General features: G+C 41.1%; 1 protein-coding gene across 1 annotated transcript in view; it reads right to left on the reverse strand.

Moving 5' to 3' along the window:
• Window positions 1-19,098, reverse strand: part of TG (thyroglobulin) — a 163,630-nt gene that overhangs the window by 19,385 nt on the left and 125,147 nt on the right. Inside the window, exons 42-44 of the mRNA XM_075415217.1 lie at window positions 13,188-13,352; window positions 12,276-12,443; window positions 3,462-3,643 (exon numbers count right to left, since the gene is read on the reverse strand). Coding sequence (XP_075271332.1) covers window positions 3,462-3,643; window positions 12,276-12,443; window positions 13,188-13,352 — 515 coding nt within the window. The remainder of the gene's footprint in view (window positions 1-3,461; window positions 3,644-12,275; window positions 12,444-13,187; window positions 13,353-19,098) is intronic.

Consider the following 19,098-nt stretch of genomic DNA (forward strand, 5'->3'; position numbering starts at 1 on the left):
ACACAAACGTATCTGCTGCGGAAGTGGGAGGTTTCATTTCTCAGTCTAATGAATCTGAAACAGTAGCTGCTCCTTCAAACTTGGTAGATAAAAAAAGAATGATGGCAAGAAAGAACAGTGTCAGAGAAGCATAAAAACATGTTGCTATATTTAACTGGTATGATTATGAAAGGCACTGTTTGGGTAGCTATCTTGGTTCAGCAGAGTTTATTTTAAGCCCATCTGTGAGACCACAAGCTATGGGCTGACTGACCACAATACTCTTTGACAGTTATGGTTGACAACACCCATATGAAACAAAAATTACTGTTCTTCACACGCCTATCAGCATGGGGTTTTAGAAGACCAGATGGTCTTTGAAAACTAGGGAGTCTATGGAGAGCATTAGCGCTTGAGAAATGCTTTGAGATACACTTCACTTAAAACTGATTCTCAGTGCTAGGGGGAAAAAAGTCAGCTACTCTGGGGAAATAAAAAAAAATTAAAAAATAGTAACCACAGAAGTGAAATGGCTGTTTCTTGCATGCGTGGAATACCAGAGTTAGGAAAAAAAAACCAAAAAAAAAAAAAAACAGAAAGAAAAAGAAAATGAAACTTATTTTATACCTGGGAAAAATACCAGAGAATTGCAGCTAAACAAGTCTAAAAGTGGAAATATTTTAAAACCAAAAAATATCCACAATTTATATCGTTTATAACAACCACTTATGTTGCTTTCTCACACATTATAGTCCTGTTAAAACTGTAGCAATTATCTGTAACTTCCTGACATAGAACATTTCTTGAGTTACACATTTACGCTGGTAGTAGGTTAATTTTTTGAAAAAAAAAAAAAAACAACCAGAAAATAACCAAACAACCAACCACCAAAAAACCAGAACCAAACCCCTCTTTGCTCCGCCACGTATGAGATACTGATGTAGATGACTGTCATTCTGTAACTGCTGTCTCCCTCCCTTTCTCCTGTAGCTGGAATAATTTCCAAAGTGTTTAAAGCAAAGGATTATCATCAGATAGTCTGGTTTCACTACTCATCCTTCTGCTTGCTTGTGGTGACTCTTTCAACCATTCACTTCTTTCCTTAGCCAAGTCATTTGCCTCCTGTCGTAAACAAGCCGGTAACCCCCATGCCCATAAGGCTGCCGTGGGGCGCTCGCAGGCTGGGACCCAGAGGAGTTATTTGCGCGTCGCATTCCTGCTGCAAGCAAGCTGTGTGCTAGCCATTGTAGCTTTGCAAATGTTGGTGCCTGCACCACACTGAGCCCTGGGTAGAACGTGGATGATCAAATGTGACAGTCCAGTGTTATAACAGCTCCTTATGGAGGTACCTCTGAATGGGAAGAAGGGTTTAAAATTTAAGTCCTTACTTGGTTTATTATGGTTTAAAATCTTACTGATCTGACTAAAGAGTTATAGCCGTGTGGGTAATGGTGGTGATGGAAAGAGACTGAAGATGAGTTCTGACTTTAATGCCCATGAACCACAGCGTTTCCACATGTGCTGCATGCAGTGGCCCCCGATGCCACAGTGATGGGTGGCCTGTCCCTGGGACAGGCTACAAGGCAGGGCAAACCTCGCACAGTGCGAGACTCAATAAATGGCACAAAGCTCAACCCACAGCCTTCTGTCTTGTTTACTCTGTGACCTCAATGCACGAGCACACCTGGACCACCCAGAAACGATCCCCAAACAGATTTGGTCACTGCTGTCTTGGATCAGATGTTTCGAAATGAATCTTGGCTCCTGTTCATCTCCTGCTCCCTGAGGCTCCCCTAGAGCAATACCCTTCAACTCTGATGGACGACTAAAAGGAAAATCTTGTCTCTAAGGTCTCATGGAGAGGCTAACAGTGGGACAGAAAGCTGTAACACTGAGAAAGCAGATACCAGCAGCTCATAGCTATGAAGTCTTAGTTCAGAACAGAGGTGAAACAGCTTGGAGGGACACACTAGGACTCAAACAACCAGCTGATAAAATGCATCACCTTAGAAATGTGAAGGGTTTTCATAATAAATCTGCTTATGAATAAGAGACAAGAATAGGGAAAGAGTATTTTTGATTAATTTTCTGAAAATCTGTTCCACTTAACATTCAGTCCCTGAGTTTGCACAGAGGTGGGAAAAAGGAGGCAAGGAGACAACCCCTCAGTTTGCCTCCTTGCAGAAAAACGGGCCCACTCTCCCACAGCTCTAGATCTGTAACTGGCTAACTGGCTGCCCATGGGGGAAAAAGAAAAATCTAGGCTTCTCTGCTGACCAAGCCACCATGGGACCCAAGCTAAAGATATCCACCAGTGTCTATGGCCTAATGCAGGTGGTCATGACTGCTGTGGCATCCTAGTTCAAAAGGGCAATGAGCTTTTCCAACTGACTGTTACCAAGAACTGCTGGACCCTGATGCCATACTCTATTAAGTGTCGAAGCTGTGCATATATATTAAGTGGTGTGAACATGGCCCACTGCTCATCTTCCACTTCTCAATGGTCCCTGCCTTAAATGTTTCGATGTGAAGTATGAGACTGTATATACTGGAGATAAGTTGCTCACATGCCTGCTGACATTTCATCACTATTTCCTTCAGAACAGGCTGGGAGGCACTGCGAATCTAGGGTGTGTCCTGATGGATCAAACAAGGTAAGAGTCAGATATTGTGTATTCTCCTTTCACCTCCACAAGACTTCCTACAGGAGCATCCTGCTGCCTGATTCTGCTTTATCTCACCATGGGAAACCATTCACAAAGGGAGAAAAATGCGGATTGGGTGACATACAATCACTGTACATGGGAATAAATGATTACACAAGGGTCAAGGAAATACATGAATAAGCTTAAAGGGATTCTTCTGCCATAGGTAAAATGGGGATCAGCAATGCGCAGAACAGGGTTGGAAGCCACTTTTCTGAACATTCACAAATGCTTCACCGTTTTACACAGGATACTCACCTGTAGAAAGCCTGACATTGTGAAGACATATATTTTCCAGGTTTCATAATACTAAAGTTAATGTAATTGTTGAAATAAAAGTTTTCAAACTTGACCACTCTCCAGCTTTCCAAAAACTAGGAAAAGTATCTAACTGTATAATTAGGTGACTGGTTTTGAATAAAAGCCAGTCTATTAGCTTTTCTACTTTCACAGGGATGAGAGGACTCAAGGAACAGTTGATGCAGAATAATGCAAACAACGAAGACATCTTTGACATGAAAGAGTACATAAAGAAGCATTAGTAGTCTGAATCCAGTATACAGTTCAGGAAAGACAATTTAAATGTTTCACAGGGCTTAAAAGTCAGCTCAATTTCTATTTACTAATGACATTGGAAAATTAAATCATATTGCCCATTTTCTGATCATCTTCATAAGAATTTCTCAAGTTTTTCAGAATGTAAATGCACACTTGAGATAAGCAAACCAAACCTTGTTTAACCCCGATAATACAGTTGTAATAGGATGAATTTCTTACCGGGTGGCATTTTCCAAAGCCCTGGAAAACGATGAATAATCATCGGTTGAGTGTTCAAGTGAGTAATACCACGTAGCTGCATCTTCAACGACTGAGTTGGAGTCTTCTCCTCCTAGCGAATTTTGCAGAGCCTGATAAAAGGCTGTTTTGCTGTTAGCTCTTCCTTGACTTTCTTCAAATTTCTGAGAACAAAATGCATACATGGAATTTACAAACAAAAACAAAAGACACATTTTTAGTAGAACAATACAGGCTCAGATCTCCCTCTGCTGGAACGAGTCCTCTCTGCTGTGTTCTCTGATTCCCAGGGGAAAACGTAGAGAACAGTCCTACTTTTGCTTTCCAAAGACTGTTACCAGCCAGCAGTATTGGCTTCCTCAGAACATACTATAGGACTGAATAGGGATCTATTAAGTCTAATTCATAGTTACCATACTGTACAGATGTAACTCTAATACTACAGAAACCCCACTGGCTCTCACAGAAGTAGTCCACATGGATAGTTCTCCACTGTAGGTGTGCCCAGTGCTGCCCTTCTGATGAGCTCCATGAAGAAAAACTAGAGGGGAGAGAGGGAGCTATAGCTCCTTTCCTTTGGAAATTCCAGAAAGCGAACATGTCATATAGCCATTTCATGGCTATATCACTCTGCCTCTTCTAGAAACACCCACAAAAAAATGTGGCTGCCATAAGGCCTGTATTTAGGTCCCTTCTGGAATAATATCTTTCTTAGCCCTGGAAGAGAAATCCCCCTCCTCTAAATCCCAATGCAAGTAGCAGCCATGATCTTCAAACTTCGTAACCCCTAGGGTCTTTCAGAGAGACCTACTGTGAAATACCCTTTTCCTGAGATCTGTGGCCTGAAACCTTTGCTGACATAAAGGCATTTTCCCCAGAGCAGAGTTCTCATGTCACTGCAGAACTACTGATAGCAGAGGGACCATCTTCTATGCCAAACTGTGTACCCAATCTTATTTTTACCGAAAGTAAAGACTGCTGGCAGTTTTCAATGCATCTTTCTTTGGGGAACTTTTTTGATTTATCAGTTCAGACTTTTCACTTTTATTTTTTTTGAAAGAATTTATTTCAAGTTCAGAAACACAGCAACTTCCTGAAAAAAACTGCAACCTGAACTTTCCTGTGTATGAAGACCCTTCTAAAGAGGGCACCTTGCACATGTACGCTGGCTGAAGCTTGGTATAAGAATTACAGACAGAAAGATCTAATAAACCACCTATATTATTTTGGGCAGTCAGTCTGATGCAAAATAGGCTGGTGCCTGCCCAGCCCAGTTACCATAGATGCTTTACTGAATATATTATTTTGATGGCCCACAGATGGTTTTCATCACACTGCTAGGAAGTCTTTCCACAATCCTATACAGAAAGTACAGAGGCAATAATTACTTTTCAACAGATTCAAAGAAACAAAAGATGGAAAATATGTCTCCATCTGCTGAGTCTGAGGCCTGTCCTTACTGATTTGCATTTTTATGCACATATTTAAGTGCTTTGTGCATTTTGATTAAGCAACTTTACAAGGGATTTCAAAATACTCACAATTATCCAAAGGTCCAAAATATCTTGACTATTTTCCTTGTATTTGTAAAAAATTCTTCTTTTGATAGATTTTGGCCCATGCAATGTGAAAAGTGTCACACAGTGCCAGTTTTAGTAATACAGCTGTACTTCAAAAAAGATCTTCAACTCACACATGACAGGTCGCTTCATGTGCACAAGTGCCACATATGAAACTGCGTAGCACACTTGTCCGCAATATCACTCAGTTTAAATACAGCAAGGACACGTACATTTTTTTGCAAGAAACAGAAATTATTGCTGAAGACTTGACCATAGCCTTATTGAATTCTAAAGCAATCTTCCCATTGGCTTCGGCACACATCAGTTCAGCTCCCTACTAACCAGTAGGAGCATTGCTTTTGCCTAAGTAGGAATCTCTCATTTGTTGACTGGGGCTGGTTGATTTGGCTAGCAGTTATGGATAAGAATCACAGAATCATAGAATGGCTTGGGTTGGAAGGGAACTTCAGAGGTGACCTAGTTCCAACCTCTTTTCCAGGGGCAGGGACACTTTCCACTAGACCAGGTTGCTCATAGCTCCATCCAGCCCGGCCTTGAACACTTCCAGGGAGAGGGCAGCCACAACTTCTCTGAGCAACCTGGTCCAGTGCATCACCCGCCTCACAGTAAGGAATTTCTTTCTTATGTCTAACCTAAATCTACCCTCACAGAATCACAGAATGGTAGGGGTTGGAAGGGACCTCTGTGGGTAATCTAGTCCAACCCTCCTGCCGAAGCAGGGTCGCCTACAGCAGGCTGCACAGGACCGCGTCCAGGTGGGTCTTGAATATCTCCAGAGAAGGAGACTCCACAGCCTCCCTGGGCAGCCCTGGGCAACCTATTCCGGCCTGTTCCCTCTTTCAGTTTAAAGCTATTACCCCTTGTCCTGCCACTCCATGCCCTTGTAAAAAGTCCCTCTCCAGCTTTCCTATAGGCTCCCTTCAGGTACTGAAAGGCTGCTCTAAAGTCTCCCCGAAGCCTTCTCTTCTCCAGGCTGAACAACCCCAACTCTCTCAGCCTTTTCTCACAGGAGAGGTGTTCCAGCCATCTGATCATTTTTGTGGGCCTCCTCTGGACCCATTCCAACAGGTCCATATCTTTCCTGTGCTGAGGGCTCCAGAGCTGGATGCAGGACTCCAGGTGGGGACTCACCAGGGCAGAGTAGAGGGGCAGAATCACCTCCCTTGACTTGCTGGCCATGCTTCTTTTGATGCAGCCCAGGATACGGTTGGCCTTCTGGGCTGCAAACACACATGGCCTTATCATGTTGAGCTTCTCGTCAACCAGCACCTCCAAGTTTTTTTCTGCCCAGCTGCTCTCAGTCCATTCTCCACCCAGCCTGTATTTCTGCTTGCAATTGCCCTGACCCATGTGCAGGACCTTGTGCTTGGCCTTGTTGAACTTCATGAGGTTCACACAGGCCCACCTCTCAAATCTGTCAAGGTCCCTCTGGATGGCATCCCTTCCCTCCAGTGTGTTGGCTCCACCACACAGCTTGGTGTCACTTGCAAACTTGCCGAGGGTGCACTCAATCCCACTGTTCATGTCACCAACAAAGATGTTAAACAGCACCGGTGTCAATAAGAATAGACGTTTTTCTGTGTCAGTGCAGCGGCCAAGTTCTTATGTGTAGAACATTCTGTACAAAGCAACTTTCATGCAATGTTTTCATTTTTTTTTGTTTTCTAAATGGCATTTTTACCTTATTCTACAGCTGTCCTTGATACTTAAAACAGAGAAAAAAAGAAAGAGACAAAACGTTTAGCATATTGATTATGTACCCTAGGAACTGATCCTCCACTGCCTCATCAACTACCAAGCATCAAATTATTATTATGGTTGAAAAACACAGAGAAGGAGATGGATGATCATACATACAATGCATAGTTAAACCGAGGAACTCCTTGCCACTTGGTTTTGCGCATGCCAAAACTGGTGAAGATGAAGTTTCATTAACAAGCTTTTGAATGTAAATAAAAATAAGCAGTTGATGGTTATTAAACACGGGAAGAACAATTCAAGATAGAAAGTCCCTGACCTGCAAAGTGCTAGAGGTTTGGAGAGGGTTTAGCAGAAGTACCAGATTTGCTTACCCTATTATTACAAACATCCACTCTCCACCTCTGCTGAAAACATTTTCTGTGCTAAACAGGCCTTTGATCTGACTCAGTGCGGTTGGTCTTAAGTTTCTACTGTGCGTATGTACTAGTTTCTGTGATCTTCAAAATGCCCCAAAAAATGTGGTGACCTTTCTCACCAATCATTGATAATAGAGTGGGGTTCTTCAGATGTGTTAAGTCAGATGAGAAAGAACTCGTCATGCAGAGATGGGTGAGAAACACAACTGGCATTTGTAAGACATTTTGAGATTTTTCATCCCAATCAGCACTAAAATAGCACAGCCTGAAACATGATGTCTTAAGTGCCACTTTGGCTACAATATACTAAAATTTAAACATCTGATTTTAACATGATAGGACAAAACTAAGCAAAACCTTAAAATTAAAATGCATGAAACATTACAAAGGAAAAGCATTTCACCTTTTCAGAAATTGATTCAATTTGACCAATTTTCCATGTCCAACAAATGTTTCCCATTAGAAAATATACGACCAAGGAACAATTTTCAAGTAGCAGTAGATACAACAGCTGCTACCAGATTAATAGAAACAGCTGCACATTATGTAAAATAATTTACATACTGCTAACCTTTAAAGAGGTATTAGCAACTGACCTCAGAGTTGTAGTGGGGTTTTCAACATTTGTTAGAAAGTAAGTAAGAAAATAATTAAAGACAGCAGGTGCACCGCCTTCTGCTGTTCTGGTGATGCAAAGCTGTTATAAACATTGCCTAAATAATTAGTTAAATCGTGCTCGCTGTTCTTGTTGCTGCAACATAGCTCCTGGAGCATACGAATGAATCTGGTCCAGTACTTCATTTAAAAAGAAATTCTAGCAGTAGATGGACCAAACGTTCACATTTTCCAAGGGGCAAAATGTACTTTTCTGACAAACTGGAATAGTGGTAACACTTACAGAGTACGCACAGACCTTCTGCCTTAAATGGCATTTGATAAAACGTTGTCACAAAAGATGGTGAAAGAACTGCCAGCCATTCAGCAGAGTCTTTCAAGGATTTCAGCTAATTGCAAAATGAAGTAAAGAACTGATATCAGCCCATTCTCACTGATGGCATTTATCAGGACACTGCTCCCCTGGTCATTACAATTAACACACAAATATCTGCCATCTGTTGTATGTTGCTGAATACTTTTATCCATAAAAAATTTGATAAGAAATTATTAACTGTAATATAGTGCAGGATGGAAGTTCTGGTCTGCACAGATCTGGTTGCTTACATGAGGTAAATAAACTATATTTCTACCTATCCACTCCCCTATGTCCTGGTTCTTGTTTCTGTAGTCAGATAGATTTGTACTAAGGAGAGAAAGAAAAACAGAGAAAACACATGAACTACAACCTTAGTCTTCCAACTAAATAGAAAGTTAACAATCCTTGCAATGTGGTGATCACATAGTAGGCACAGAACATATGGAGTATATAAACAGGGTCACGCTGGTTTATATGCATATACAGACAAACACGGATATAGAGCAGATGAGTGACTCCGTATATTTAATGCCAGTAGGAACCATTAGATCCTTCCACTGAGCATCCCATACAGGACAGGGATAAAATTTTGCCCAGTTGGGAATTGAAATCAACATTTTTAGAGATTTCTGCTCAGCTGCCCTAATCCATGACTGGTCAAAGCTAATATCTCTGAGGTCTGCCATGGGAATTGCAGCTAACGGGTTCAGGCTTAACTGCTCCATATGTCACGTAATAGTGCATTATGGTACCACTTGCCAGTCCCTTAACAAACTTGGCTTTGTTTCTCACTTAGTTTCAACCATCTGATGGCTGCACTGGGGATGAGTACAAAGTGGTCCAGGAAGTGGCAAATCTGTCTCAGTTCACATGAATAAGCACTCAAGTGAATGCCATAAAATGGTCACTTCCATGGGCAAGACATTAAGCACGAATGTTCAGCGTACTCTCTGCTGCAAGCAGCACTGAGAGACCTCAGCCTTTAATTATGAATAAATCGAACATTGAAACTTTTAATGTTTTGCTAGCACACAAGTGGTGCCTTCTGTCTTTCTATTTCAGTTTTAAGAGTAAAGGTCTTAATGGGCATAAGCACAATGTTGCAGTGGGATTACAGATACACCCAGCACAGTCCAATGCCAGTAAGCCCCCACAGAACAACATAGTGTCACCCAGTTTACCACTTTCAGGTCTGGTTGCTCTCTAGAGGTTTTACCCTCGCTCCTAAGACTTGACTGCTAGGAGGTTATAAAACTTGCATGCAGCTTCAGTTCAAGGTAATAAGATTTGCATGACGTCTCAAGCTTGCTTGCATCCAAATGGCTAAAAGTGTCTCTTCACCATTTACAGGCTCAGTATTAACAGAGCAAGACCAGGACTAACAGAGCAAGCCCTTGCCTGAATTTGCCAGCACAGCTATTCCCAGGAACTGGTGCAACAGGTCAGCAGGGGTTAAATTTTTCTGTCCCCCACTCTTTGCATCTTACTACACTGAAATCTGTCATTCTAAAGGAGATGGAAATAAAGGACAATTCCTTACAGTTGCCACAGGACCTTTTAGCTGTGCCATTTATCTACCTAAATACATGCACAGTTGTTCTCTCTACAGAGCTGGAGCACATCCACAGATGGATTATCACCCGAGGGAGGTTTGGTCCCCTCTTTGCAGAACAGATTAAATAACCGTTGCAGTCAGAGGCAAACTAGGAACTATGCCTTTGTTGCCCAATTTGAGCTCAGTGCTCTAGCCACCACCTAAACCCTCTCACCTTCCTTGATAGATCAGTAAAACAAGCTTTGGGTTTTCCCAGAAAGATGCAAGTCAGATCTTAAAACCTTAAAAAGGATAAAGTATAAGAGTGGGATACAGTGTGCGTTGTCTCAAATCCTTCTTCTAGGTCTATTGTGGGGAGAGGACAGTTACCACAGATCTAAGATCCCTTATGACATTATGACGGAGGAAACAGGGCACAGACTTCTCAGTCACAACCACCACCCGCAACAGTTTCTGCCACTGTAGACTAAATATGTCTGTGGCCTTTATCATCTGACTTTGACTGCAACCATGCATGGTCATGGCTATGACGTTGAAATGCTCAAGGACCTGGAAAATGCACGTTCTTAAATAGCTCAATGACGGAGGAAGCGTTACAGTTTCCCAGAAATTAATACACTAACTGTGTGGACGAGGAAGAAATCAGGAAACTTTAACCCTGTAGCAGGTCTTTAAGCAAACAATCTGCAGACAGGAATACAGACTGGTCAAAACGGTTATATTCCCTCAAGCCCTAAAAACCTGAAGTCACAGGAAAAGAGAAACTGAGGAAAATGTGCGTTAAATGATCAGTTCCTACTGAGAACGTGAAAACAGCTTAAGGAAGTGAAAAGGGAGAAAACAAAATATAACCACCTCCCATGAACATCATGAATTTTCTGAAACAGAGATGGAATCTGACTTACAGCAGTAGCACCAAGTAAGGTAGGTACTATTATAATAGCTAGTAAAGAAGTTAACTCCCCTTCTAAGTAAGGATAGTTAAATCTTTGCCAAAGGAGATCAGAAGATCTCCAACAGTGAGTGATTTTTAAAACAGGTCTCAGGTTGAAGTTGATACGACCATTTCTTAGGGTTGAGTTGCACCAGCTTCTTGAGTCCCCTTCCAATCTTATTTTCTGCAAGCCTTTAAATAAAGAGATATTCCAGATTTTCTTTTTGGAAGGCCAACATTTTACTGCTGAGCTCTCAGTTACAAACATTTTTCCTTTTCATTTCAACCTGACAGCACCAGCTTTTAGCACCTGTGGCTTTCACTAACACCATGATTTGTTGTATGATTTCTAACACATCGCGGAATTTCATTTTGATTTTGCAGACAACTGTCACATGTGGAAATAGTGGTAAAGGAAAGAATTTCACTTCCTAGTCTTCATCATATGACTTTTAATGAGGTTACTGAAGTTTATTCACCTCTCACAGTGTCTGGACAATCATCTGCAGACCTCCAGCACCACAGTCCATTTCCTATGCCTGACTTCCTCTTTTCATTGATTCCAAAAGAGACAGATACAAGCAAGAAATACCCAGTGGACACTAATCAAGTGCTATGAACTTTATCCAGGTAGGTCAAAAATCCTTCTTTCAAAGAGGTAATTTTGTCATTAACTGTGAATTAAATTGGTCTATGTGCTATTGGTTACCAGCAAAGAGAAGCTGGGATGAACCTTTCACTGCCTCCTAAGAAATTAAATCCACACAGTTACAGAAAGATAGCAACAGACCTGCAGTTTTCTTAGATAACCCTCAAAATAAGCCCTGCCATGTTACATTCTCCTGTTGATTTCTTATCATATATGTGAGCACACTGGAACATTTAATTTAATTTGGCATTGTTAAACAGGGAAGTGCTCTTGTTCTCATCGTAAGAAGGACAAATGAACTGGAAGAGGTTGATATGCTTCCTGAGCAACAGACAGTGCCAGAGGGTTCACAAGACACAAAATCCCTCTGGGTAGACCTTCATGCTTTCACGGAATTTTATGTCCAAAAAGTACAGTACGGATGCAATTCTTCTTCATTTCACTAGTTTATGCCCTGAAACCTTAGCCCACACATCAGGCCAGTGCTATTCTTAGTCACAGCTAGTCCGTATTCAGAATCTTTACAGGAATACGTGCTTTTTAAAGGCAACAGAGAAAAAAGGGTGCCGCAAAAAAAAAAACTATTGGCATGGAAAAGACTGACTTATGCCTGCTGCACTATGAAGAGCCTCATAGGCAAGTTATGAGTTTGCTTTCTTCTTTGTGAGATACAGCTGAGCTTGTGATACAAACAGAATTTTAGAGACAGTAAAACATACTGCTGCATATTAATACATGCTAAATCATTGCTGATCTCTTAACTTTTCATATCTCCTCCAGTAATGTTAATCAACAAACATAATAATGCTGTTAATCAGCCTAAACAGGACCGGCTGGAGATGGACAATGCCTTTGCATATTTGCATGGAGTATAATTAACAAATTGTAGAAATCAAAAATCATACTGTCTTTGCTGCATATGACTATTATCATCACTATAATAACATTAATACCAGCAGTTCATTAACAGCGAGTCTCTTCCTACCTTAATTGCCTTAGCCCTGCTGATCAATCCATCTTGCTGAGCACTTCCAATGAGCAGATCTACTTTCCGAATTTGAGGGCGTTGCAGGGCTTTAGCTAAAGGTTCCCGAAGGTAAATTCCATCCATCACTGGACCCCAGTACTGGAATGGGCCACTTATAGCTAGGAGCTATATCAGCAAAAAAGCAATAATAGTCCAGTTAAATTAGATTACCCTGGTCATTTCCATTTTACTTATGTTTCAGAAAACTGAGCTAATAGCTTTCAGGTGAACAAGTGATCAGCTAATGTAAGTGCAAACTCATCACTGGCAAGTAGCAATGCTTTTGCTGACAGTCAGTAGGTGAGACTAGCTGAATAGGCCAAGAGAACTGATGGACTTATAGTTGTAAAAATACTGTTTTAAATTAGCGATTGGCTTTATGCTGTTCCTGGTCAGAAAAGGTATTGCTAGTGAGTATTTTAATCTGTGGGTAAAGGATCCATCTCTAGAATCATTTATACTGCAGCTCTCACAAGTCTCCCACTTAAGAGACCAAGCACTGATATCCCTCCCCACTTCCTTTTCTGCAGAAATGCAGTCACTGAAGCTACAGACACTTGATTCTCCTCTAGAGTAACACCCAGGGGCAGATGAGAGCAGACTGTAAGCAGGTAAAAACTATATTTAGATTAATTTTGGAAGATGTGGTCAAAGTAGTGTAAAAAGAATTTAGTCTAAAGGAGAATCAAGCTGTGAGTATTCACAGGGAAGAGGTGGGTGTCATGGATATCAGCATCACTCCACCAAAGCTAGTCCAGTTTCTCTTTCACAAGGATTCAGCCCAATTTATTTTTTAAGGTTCATCACAGCTTCATGTCAGTGGCAAGTTTTTGATTCCTTGCCAATTGCATGTATTTTGCCATGGTGTACCTTAGTCTGTGCATCATTGAGGACACGAGCAGGCAACTGGCGGAGGCAGGCTACAACTTCCTCACTGGTGGATGAAAGGCATCCCACATCTTCAGCCAGGACTGCTGCTTGGGTTTGTGCTCTCCTCTTAGTAATAATGGATGCTGGAGAAAAAGCTGAACCTCCCTGGAAAAGAAAGACAATATCAGTCAACACATGCTGTTAAAACACCTGGTCCTCTGGTTTAGGTAAAAAAGATAAGAAGCAAAATCTGACCACTTGAAGAATGTAAAACACTGGTATTCAAATCATAAGCAGTAAGTTTGAATGATCAAAGCAAAGGGGAGAAGGATAGGTTTGGTGGTTCCCAGCTCTGCTATGGTTATTTTGGAAGACCTCTGAAAAGTGTTCATAGTATGTCTACAGTCGAGTCACACATCTTTGTGAAAACTTTGCTGGGAGACGTAACATTCAGACAGAAGCGGATACAAAGAAGGTGCTATGAGGCACACCAGGGAATGGAGAGCCCTTCTTACAAGACGAGACTAAATAGAGTTTTACTTCCTTAACTGTGATAAACAGGGACTGAGAGCAGGCATGATCTTTATAAATGAATCCATGAAGAATGCTATTTATACCTTAGGACAACGCTGGTACAAGGCCAAATGGGCATTAACTATTCACATTGAGTGTAAATAAATTTAGGCTAGAAACACTAAGATAGCTAACCCAAGGAGCAATGAGATTTTAGAAGAGCTATGAGCAGAGGTAGTAGGAACAAAAGGCTAAACTAAGCTGTAGAAGCTCAGTCAGAGCCAGAGCACATCAAAATCAGAGCGCAGGCTACAGTCCAGTCTCTATTCCAGACTCTTTGTTTCTTTCCTACAGCTGTGCCAGATTGAAAAAGTTTCACACCAAGAAAAGATGGTACAACATTATTGAGTAACCACGAAAACTACTTATTGAAAATGCAGATAAATTAACACAAATCTGATAAGATCTGACCTAGAACATAAAGGCTGGAATTGCTCTGACATGGTTCAAATGACTAATTTCCAAACATTCACATCAGTTTACTATAATAACTGCTAAGATTAGCTTCCTTCTTCTAAAAAAATAACAAGCCCTAGATGCATGATATGAAAGACCCCGATCTATTCAACTGATTAACTTACTTCTTAATGAATTTGCTCAAAGCATAACTACAAGTCTGAAAAAGCTTAAAACAGGAGGAAGTTAAAAATAAACAGAAAACAAATAGCAAATCCTTAATGTGAAATTGTCTCAATCCTTTGAGCCCAAAGAACTCTGTGCAGCCCTGGCCAGCACCCAGGACATTTTTTGTATTTCAAGCAAGCAGATCAATTGATATCAATAGGATACCATTGCTCTCAACTGGAGGAATTGCTTTCAAAAATAATTAGAATGACATTATTATTTGGACATAGCAACAGTCTTTTTAGTTCACTGTATGTAGAATTTCTAGTGCTACTACCTTCCTGAAAGGTTTCTCTTACTTTTCAAGGGATCTGGAAAGTAAGCACTGTTACTAGCTTAATGACTGAGATGCAGATGGTTGCAGACGAGCAAAGGAAAAAGCTAAGATTGCCAATCCTGGGGCACTAGAAGAGCCATCTCTGGTTTTAAGAGGGCAGAAGAACTAAAGAAGGAGAAATAAACACTGCTTGGTCTTATTCCTCGCTTCTGCCCTCGATTTAGATGAGAACTCAAGTGAGCAATGGGCTTTATCCTCATGTGGGATTTGCGGTGGCCTATTTTGCGTTTGTAAGGCATGATATCTGCCGGCTGCTGACTAGGTGCACTGACTCAGCTGGTCATGAGAGAGAAAGAAAAATATCCTTGATGAGAGCATCTCTGTGTGTGTCCCCAGGATGCAGAATGAGAACAACACTTTTTTGCCTAGCCTTCAGAAGAGCATGTTCACCAGAACAAAGATAAGTGAGACTAGAAAAGGGATAACACAGCATGCCAGCTTTCCTAAGAAGAGTAGCTTCCTTGCTTTTCATTTGGAGCAAGGAATTATGTGCCTCCTTGGTATAGCAAGAAATTAGATCTAAGATTGCACAATATTTATCCACTGATCTGGCAAACATATTCTTCAATGTCAGATCTGAATGTGCTCATCTTATCAAGTACGCAGTACCTCTAAATGGCATTCATTTAAAACAAAACAAAACAAAACCATAAAAAAATGAAGGGCTTCAGTTTTCCAAATTCTGAAAGTTTCATAATTTTTTGAAAGTGGCAGTTTCTGTGAAAATTCTGAAGTTGCCTTATTAAAAGGGTAAGTTTGGTAGGGAAAGACAGTACTGAGATCAGATGACATATAGAATGCAAAAATTCACTGGGACCAAGCAAAACATCCTAGCATGTGCTTGATTTTTAAAACCTGTGCAAAGTTCCCCTGTCTCTGAGATCTCTACAAACTGAAAGACTGCCCTTGGGTCAAGTACTAGGTCATTCAACGACTGCAAAAGGATTGAAGTGTCCCACAAGTCCTCTCTGCAGCAGGACAGCTAAAAGGCTGGACAGACTAATCTTCATGTCATAGCACTGGACGTGTATGGGATATCACTAGATACAGTCTGAGCTCAATGAGTAAAAGAAAAACCCAAAACTTCTGCAAATATATTTGAAAGGTGAAGAGAGTTCTTGTCTGCAGCCTTACTCTAGCTGTGGATATTTTCTCTGCTTTGTGCGAGCGGTTAGAACACATCTACACGCTCTTCTTTGCTCTGTTTTTTCCTTCTGTTTTCCATGGTAATGGTCACTTCCCCAGTGTGCTTTTTTTGACAACATCCGCATTCAGGAAGCATGTCTTGCATTCAGGGTTTGAAAGACATGGTATTTACTACCGTTTTTCATGTTTAATTTTTATTGGGACTGGAAGTGGGTGATAGAGGAACTTGGGACATCATCCAAGCAGTATTTGGAAGCTGTACGATTATGTTACCTCCCCTAGCGCATCTGGAATATGTTCCAGGCTCTGCAAACAGGCTCCTCTTGCCACAGAAGTTAGGCAAGCAAAACTGTACCAGTTCTCTGTTTTTCAAATTCACATCACAATTTAGGCTCATTGTTTCCTCACTCTCACCAAAAAACCTCAGGAACAAATAAGTGAGAGCAGAAGCTGGAGACCGCCCAGAATTAAATTTCTTTTTGAGCCTGAAGTTTTCACATGAAAAAGAAATCTTCCCTAAACACTGTAGCCACATTAGAGGCAGGCTCAGGACACAGAGGATAACATAGCTACACTCAGCATTCCCCTCCTTCCCTATAGAACTACAACTTATTTGTGTGATTAGTCCCAGCACTCAGTAATGAAGGAGTTGTGTGCTCTAAAAAATAGTGCTATTTAGGTAGAAGCAGAAATAGTGGAGGGACTGTTCATTTCCATTACATGACAGCCATATTACCATCAACGTGACAGAATCATGAATCAGGAAACCAAAAATCATGAGATCAGCTCAAAAATAACAGACACTGTGTTCTTTTTGTTAGTCCTCTCTTTTGTAATTCTCCAGGATTTCTCCTGTACCTATAAACAGAAGAGCTAAATAATTCACTTTTAAAACTAACAGCTGAGATCTTCAGATAATCCTGCAGAGTAGTTTTTTGAAACCAAACCTCTAAACAATATGAAATGTACAATAAAATTGTGAATATTAGCCATCTTGCCATCACGGGGTATTTCCTATCTCATCATCACTTAGAAGGGCTTGACCAGGAACTGAAGCCATACGCAGTTCTTGTGTCAGCTGTCCTTACGGATTGACCCGCTGTCATCAGAAGAAGTTCTGATGACATTGTTGACTGCAATCAGGATGAAAACATTCAGTACTGAACAGCGGAGCAGAAGCAGTTGCAGATGTGTTGCACAATCCACAACAGCAATATTACACTGTCCTCCTAAATTCATAGGAATAGTGGGAAAATTACAACGTTGGGCAATAGTACCTACTGTAACAAGTGATGGCATCAAAAATGGAAGGCAAAGCCTTCAGTACTATTTAGTTCATGGACCAGCAGCTTTACAAGCACTTCTCTTTTCAAACTTAAAGGTTAAGCTAGACTGTAGAAATTCAGATATTAGGAAATGTTGCAGCTCACAATGGTGAGAAGCTGATGAATGCAAATCGGTATTACGTGAAGGTGAATTCTTGCTTTGATGTCAGGCCATGATCATCTGAGTTCTCTCTTAGGAGACCATAGCTCACAGACCAGCACTGGTGCTATCACCGTCCATCCCAATTCTCCCTCCACTTGTTGGGCACATCTAACCATTCTCGTCTAGCTAACTTTCTGCTTCAGATGTCTCACAGTTCAGGAGCTTTTAGTTAAATAGAAACTGTTGTCGCTATTCTGATGAGATAATAAAAAAAGAATATATGAATTATCACTGTAAGCTGTACCTCTCCTGGAAAATACAATTGTAATATAAGCTGCAGTGCTGAATGTCTTTTAATTCCTCATTTACTCTGGAAATGCTTCTGTAAAGTTTTGCAAAACTGATTCACAACAGATCTAACCATTAGAAACTTCACTGCAACTAGTTCTTATCACGCAGTGTGTAAACCCAAACCCTTCTTCCTCTCCTCATATCATGACCTCTTGTTTTGCCAACCTGACTTGAAACTGAAAACCCTGCTTGAGCCACGTTTATCTCTTCAACACATGCACTCCCTTCAAATTAATGAAGTTTTTCTGGTGGCTGTAAGGTTGCAGACTCCTTTCGAAGCAGGCTTTCTGTCTGCCCAGAAGCATGCTATAGAAATACAAACAGCAATAAAAGCAACGCCACCCAAAAACCGAGATAAAAAAATTTATAGTGAAAACACTCAAACCAATGAAATGTCCTTGTAATTCCACTTTCCCAGAAGAGCTAGCTGTACAGCAATATTTTATTTGTTAAAGATAGGCACTCTCCAGGCTCAGATGCATACAGTTCCCAGCCAGAAGTATCTGTAAGACCATCTGTTTTGACCTCCGGGATAGCCAAGGCTCTTCCATTTCCCAGCTGCTGAGCTCAAGTGCTTCCTATCACTTAAAACATGGCTTGTGCTTGACTAAAGCCCGATCCTGCATGAAGCATTCAAGCTCAGCTCAGAGACAGAGAAATGGATACCACAGTCTTCTGCTTTGCAGTTTCTGCCTGAAGATAATTGGTCCACTGACAGAAAGCTGCACCTTACTTCTGTCTGAGGATAGCTTTAGTTTCAGTTAGTGTCAGATCAAAGAGACTGTTTATATCCTGTTTTTCCTCCCTGCAAAAATAAGCAATCTGCAACTAAGTGACCACTAACTCTTCTTTCCAATTAGCTTAACAGATTATTCTCTAAAAGGCTGGATTTGAAGTATTTTCAGAAGTTGTTTTCAATTTGGAGCCCTTTGTTTTTCTTGCAGGGTTGTTTTTCAGTATCCTGCATTGCTTTTCCATACACATCTAGTTTTGCTTAGTGGCAAGTGCTTACAACACACCAAGGTTTCAGGGCTCTATGTGAAGACATTAATGGCATTTTCCCAGGCTTTTAGACAAAGTCTGTCTTCAAGAATCTGAAGGAGTAGGAAATCTTTGGGACCAAGTCAGGGATTCTCTGTCACTGCTAGGGAGCTAGGTGGCAGACACGTGGCAAACACTAGCACACAAAGTGGAACAGGGAATTGGCAGGTCATCCGGCAATGGAAAGGCAGAGTGAGATACAGACGTTCTTCTCTCCATAACCATCCACTAGAACAGTGATTTCCAGATAAAATGAGGGAAAGGGGATGGTCCTCTCTATTCTATTAAATAATGTTTTGAAGCAGGAAGATTTCTTTCTTTATACGTGACTCTTGGCAAATCCCTTTTTGCTGTTATCAGAGGCAGTCCTGCAAGGGCAATGTTCCTCCCTCTAGCGACTCACGGAGTGCC

Source organism: Opisthocomus hoazin, chromosome 3 (genome assembly GCF_030867145.1).
Source record: "Opisthocomus hoazin isolate bOpiHoa1 chromosome 3, bOpiHoa1.hap1, whole genome shotgun sequence".
Lineage (NCBI taxonomy): Eukaryota > Metazoa > Chordata > Aves > Opisthocomiformes > Opisthocomidae > Opisthocomus > Opisthocomus hoazin.